The sequence below is a fragment of the Saccostrea echinata genome, unplaced genomic scaffold, assembly GCF_033153115.1.
Source record: "Saccostrea echinata isolate AGI-Se365-2 ecotype Australia unplaced genomic scaffold, CSIRO_AGI_Sech_v1 ptg000061l, whole genome shotgun sequence".
NCBI classification, from domain to species: Eukaryota; Metazoa; Mollusca; class Bivalvia; order Ostreida; family Ostreidae; genus Saccostrea; species Saccostrea echinata.
The window spans coordinates 1,167,116-1,173,115 of record NW_026889810.1 but is presented as its reverse complement, the minus strand read 5'-3'; the positions used below and the strand labels follow the sequence as shown (position 1 = coordinate 1,173,115).

Sequence of the window (6,000 nt, the reverse complement as noted above, 5' to 3'; positions counted from 1 at the left end):
TTAAACTATTTTTGAAATTAATCATAAAGAAAGAATAGATATTTTCCATTGTTATGCATAAAATATTGTGTTATAAATGCAAGTTTAAACAATTATATTGCAATGTGTGAAAGGAAGGGTAAAGAACGGAGATACCACTATAGAGTAGCGATTGCAACTTCTGGTAATAATTGGAAAATACTATAAATATTCCAACGTTTACGGTTGTTTTCCATATACCATTTTGTACTGATCTATTTTCAAGCCCAGAAGGCGCTGTGTACAACGACAGGGTAAGCTGTGATAACCAAATAAATAAAGAAAGGAGAACAACAAATGAAAAGATATTTAATAAAACATTATGGGCATCAAAGTGACATTTTGCATCGAGATTTATTAATTTCTACTTAACAAGTAGAAAAAAATTTTGAACAATGATGTAAGAGTGGCAGATAAATTGAACTATTTAACAGTAATAGGAAGATAAACCAACTTTCACAAAGTCCACAGAAAGCAACATAAACTTTTGGTATGACATATATAAAGAAGGTATCATAAGCTGTAGGGAAAACAGTTTTAACTCTCATTATCTATAATAGGATACTACAGCAATCAATAGAGTGTTAGAATTTCTTAAAATAACAACAGATATCAGCAATGAGGAATGTTGCACTTGCTCCAGCGAACATTTGGATTGACTGTGTAACACCAGGGGGCGCTCTCACCATCCGGGTTCCTGCAGTAGTTAGATTGATCAGCGAGATTTCCAAAACTATGCGCAGTAGGTGAGTTACTGCTCCATGCCTGACATAGGTCTCCAGTATCAGCCACGTTATGTGTTCCGAAGTAGCGTTTTCCTGTAGGATCTGAGCTAGTGAGGCATTCCGTTGCTGGCGTTACTGTAAAAGAGTTATCTTTATGAATGATTGGATATAAAGGAATTTTTTTCTCTTTATTGTTTTAGTGAAAGCCTTGAAAAGATTGAAAAATAGTTCTATTCTTTTTTTCTGAGACACAGTTTGATTGTAAATTGGGTCTGGATTTAACATGTTTCAGGCAATTGTTTGTAAATTGACAGAAAAATGGTCTGTTTTATATATAATGATTTAAATTAAACATATGGTTAATGTATGTGTATACATGTAACTAACATTTTAGAGACTTAATCTGAAAAAGTCGAGCTTTTTATAGACATCAGGAGCAAAACATTTACGTGTCAGTTAACAAAGGAATTCAAAGTTGTTACGCGATAGTCATAGGACGAATTAGGGAATTTTCTTGAAGCAACTATTATGTCGCTTACAACCTGGTTTAAGTTCTTTACAAACTAGAGCTCAGTTTTGAAAACGGCGAACTGAGCATGCTTATTCAATGTTTGAATTCTATAAAATAGTAGCCGAAGTTATCGAAATCAAAATAATGCTTTTTAATTGAACAAGTTTCCTTTTTCGAGAGATATTTGAGGTTTTAATTGTTTAAGCCTTTGGCAAAATGGAAAAACATTTTCGTACGAAGTATTTTTATCGAAATATTCACAGACATGAAAAATACTAAAAATTATTATTTCTTATTTCATTTAATTATTTAAAAAAAATAGAGTTGATTCTTATTTACCACAGTCGGGGATATTACAGAGCTCCCATCGTTTGTTTGGGTCTGTGGTATAACACCAGGGGGCCGCCTCGCCGTCTGGGTTCCTGCAGTAGTTCTCTGGCAGGGTCGTGGATGAGTGGGCGTGAGGAGTCTGTGACCCCCAGGCCTGACAAGACCTCCCTGATACCGTCACGTTTATTTTTCCTAAGTATTCCCATCCTGTTGTTGTTCTTTTACACTCGGGATCCTGTCGTTGATCTAAAAAAAAAATCTTTATGAAAAAGTTTTGATATTAAAAAAAAAACAACAATGTTGGTGATTGTCATGCATTGCATAATACACTAAATTGAACTGTTAACTGAATTGAAATATTATAGACATCTTGCTATAAATAAACTGTAAAATGTATTGTTTCTTAGTAATCTGTCCTATTTTGCAATTATGTTTCAGGGAAACACGTAATGTCCAAAAATACACTTCTGATTTAAGGTTTATTTGAAATAATTCTCTTTCCATTAACATTTTTAAAAAAAAAAGATAAAGACAAATGCCATGTCAATTTTATACATTCACTCTTTCATATTTAATATGTACGGTGATATATCTGATGTCATGAGTTCATTAAAATCATATATTAACTTGATGTTTTATGGTATATAACTTTCATGTTGATATATATCCAATTGATTGATAATTATTGTTTAACACCGAGTCGGAAATATTTCAGCCATATTTCGGTGATATATCTGAACGAGAAGTTCATTTCTTTTGTATTATAGTACTAAAGAAATTGTATAGTGTTTACTTTAAATTCATCTCATATAATAGTCCTTTTCTTTGTCAATTACTCAAGCTATTTTTGGATTTTTAGCTCACCTGAGCCAAAGGCTCAAGTGAGCTTTTCTGATCACATTTTGTCCGTCGTCCGTCTGTCCGTCCGTCTGTAAACTCTTCACATTTTTGACTTCTTCTCAAGAACCACTGGGCCAATTTTGACCAAACTTGGTACAAAGCATCCCTGGGTGAAGGGGAATTTAAATTGTTAAAATGAAGGGCCAAGTCCCCTCACAAGGGGAGATAATCAAGAGAAGACAAAAATAGGGTGGGGTCATTAAAAAATTTTATTCTCAAGAACCACAGGGCCAGTAAAGCTGAAACTTATATGGAAGCATCCTGGGGTAGTGTAGATTCTAAATTGTTCAAATCATGACCCCCGGGGGTAGGGCGGGGCCACAATGTGGAATCAATGTTTTACATAGAAATATATAGGAAAAATTTTTAAAAATCTTCTTCTCAAGAACCACTGGGCCAGAAAAGCTGAAACTTATGTGGAAGCATCCTGGGATAGTGTAGATTCTAAATTGTAAAAATCATGACCCCCGGGGGTAGGGCGGGGCCACAATAGGGAATCCAAGTTTTACATTGAAATATATATTGGAAAAATCTTTAAAAAACTTCTTCTCAAGAACCACTGGGCCAGAAAAGCTGAAACTTATGTGGAAGCATCCTGGGGTAGTGTAGATTCTAAATTGTTCAAATCATGACCCCCGGGGGTAGGGCGGGGCCACAATAGGAAATACAAGTTTTACATTGAAATATATAGGAAAAATCTTTAAAAATCTTCTTCTCAAGAACCACTGGGCCAGAAAAGCTGAAACTTATGTGGTAGCATCCTGGGGTAGTGTAGATTCTAAATTGTTCAAATCATGACCCCCGGGGGTAGGGCGGGGCCACAATAGGAAATACAAGTTTTACATTGAAATATATAGGAAAAATCTTTAAAAAACTTCTTCTCAGGAACCACTGGGCCAGAAAAGCTGAAACTTATGTGGAAGCATCCTGGGGTAGTGTAGATTCTAAATTGTTTAAATCATGACCCCCGGGGGTAGGGTGGGGCCACAATAGGGAATCCAAGTTTTACATTGAAATATATATTGGAAAAATCTTTTAAAATCTTCTTCTCAAGAACCACTGGACCAGAAAAGCTGAAACTTATGTGGAAGCATCCTGGGGTAGTGTAGATTCTAAATTGTTCAAATCATGACCCCCGGGGGTAGGGCGGGGCCACAATAGGAAATACAAGTTTTACATTGAAATATATAGGAAAAATCTTTAAAAATCTTCTTCTCAAGAACCACTGGGCCAGAAAAGCTGAAACTTATGTGGTAGCATCCTGGGGTAGTGTAGATTCTAAATTGTTCAAATCATGACCCCCGGGGGTAGGGCGGGGCCACAATAGGAAATACAAGTTTTACATTGAAATATATAGGAAAAATCTTTAAAAAACTTCTTCTCAGGAACCACTGGGCCAGAAAAGCTGAAACTTATGTGGAAGCATCCTGGGGTAGTGTAGATTCTAAATTGTTTAAATCATGACCCCCGGGGGTAGGGTGGGGCCACAATAGGGAATCCAAGTTTTACATTGAAATATATATTGGAAAAATCTTTTAAAATCTTCTTCTCAAGAACCACTGGGCCAGAAAAGCTGAAACTTATGTGGAAGCATCCTGGGGTAGTGTAGATTCTAAATTGTTCAAATCATGACCCCCGGGGGTAGGGCGGGGCCACAATAGGAAATACAAGTTTTACATTGAAATATATAGGAAAAATCTTTAAAAATCTTCTTCTCAAGAACCACTGGGCCAGAAAAGCTGAAACTTATGTGGAAGCATCCTGGGGTAGTGTAGATTCTAAATTGTTCAAATCATGACCCCCGGGGGTAGGGCGGGGCCACAATAGGAAATACAAGTTTTACATTGAAATATATAGGAAAAATCTTTAAAAATCTTCTTCTCAAGAACCACTGGGCCAGAAAAGCTGAAACTTATGTGGAAGCATCCTGGGGTAGTGTAGATTCTAAATTGTTCAAATCATGATCCCCGGGGGTAGGGCGGGGCCACAATAGGAAATACAAGTTTTACATTGAAATATATAGGAAAAATCTTTAAAAATCTTCTTCTCAAGAACCACTGGGCCAGAAAAGCTGAAACTTATGTGGAAGCATCCTCAAGTAGTGTACACTCTAAATTGTTCAAATCATGACACAGGGGATAGGGCGGGGCCACAATAGGGGGAATCCCAAGTTTTACATTGAAATATATAGGAAAAATCTTTAAAAATCTTCTCAAGAACCACTGGACCAGAAAAACTGAAACTTATGTGGAAGCGTCCTGGGGTAGTGTAGATTCTAAATTGTTCAAATCATGGCCCCTGGGGGGAGGGTGGGGTCACAATAGGTATTACAAGGGGGGAGTCTGATAATGAACAGCATGGCCAAAGTTACTCAGGTGAGCGATGTGGCCCATGGGCCTCTTGTTTTAAAATAAAATTATTTTACATTTAGTACTAAATAGAAGCAAGCTGACTGGAGTCACTATACCTACAATAAATGGAATGTTCCGAACCTTTCTCAAAGTCAATATGAAATTTACAGAAAATTAAATTCAATTAATTATCACCATCATCAGAATATCTTAACTGAAAACTCCAATGCACAGTATAACAATGCAACTGGCACCTCGAAAGAGAAATTTAACTTATATACTTTAACTAGTACATTTCACTTTTTAATTTTTATTGTATATGTATTTGTAAGATAATGCTTTACCCTCTATTTCACAGTTATCTCCGGTGAACCCGTTTAGACAAGTACATGTGAACGAGGTTCCTGCCACTTCACACTGTCCTCTGTTTTTACACGGATTTGGAAAACATGGCGAATCAGCTGCAATGAGTGAAAACAGAATATATATAATTGTTTCATTTTTTACTTTGTATTAATTCCCTAACCATATAACGGGATTTTAAAATATTCAGTTTACTCTAATTGTATCAGTAGATCACTACCCACATGGTAGGATGTTTACGATTATAGTATCAGTAGGTCCCTAACCACACGACAGGATGTTTATTATTACTGAATCAGTAGGTCCCTAACCACATTATGTGGTGTGTACTCAGTTAACTGTAATTATATAAGTAGATCCCTAAACACACGTTAGGATGTTTACTAATTTTATTCTAATTTGTATCAGTAGATCCCTTCCTACACGACTGGATGTGTACTCAGGTAACTATAATTAGTATCGGTATATATCATTTACTAGGTGAGTAATCAGCAACAGTTATAAATAGTAGTTACCACATGATGCTATATTACAGTACTCCTTCGTGGGACCCGTGTCTCCCTGTACGTAACACCAAGGCTTTGAGGAAGAATCAGGATTCCTACAGTAATTAGCCTCATCACTCATCGACTCTGAAATAACAAGGAAACCTTCTACTATATTCCAAAATATTTAATCATTTGGTGTCATACCTTACTTTCAAACAGTATTATGTTTAAAAGTGGTATTTATCTCAAGTCCATTTTCAAAAAGAAAATAATTCCAATATGACTTTTATCCTTTGATTAAACATACTTTTAAA

At 35.9% G+C, this 6,000-nt stretch overlaps 1 protein-coding gene across 1 annotated transcript in view; it reads right to left on the bottom strand.

Annotated features, from left to right (window-relative positions):
- Positions 1 to 432: 432 nt before the first annotated feature.
- The window catches only part of LOC133175157 (uncharacterized), a 93,011-nt gene continuing 87,443 nt past the window's right edge, over positions 433 to 6,000 (bottom strand). The window contains exons 26-29 of the mRNA XM_061310277.1: positions 5,714 to 5,848; positions 5,180 to 5,296; positions 1,594 to 1,830; positions 433 to 878 (exon numbers count right to left, since the gene is read on the bottom strand). Coding sequence (XP_061166261.1) covers positions 631 to 878; positions 1,594 to 1,830; positions 5,180 to 5,296; positions 5,714 to 5,848 — 737 coding nt within the window. The 3' untranslated portion in view covers positions 433 to 630. The remainder of the gene's footprint in view (positions 879 to 1,593; positions 1,831 to 5,179; positions 5,297 to 5,713; positions 5,849 to 6,000) is intronic.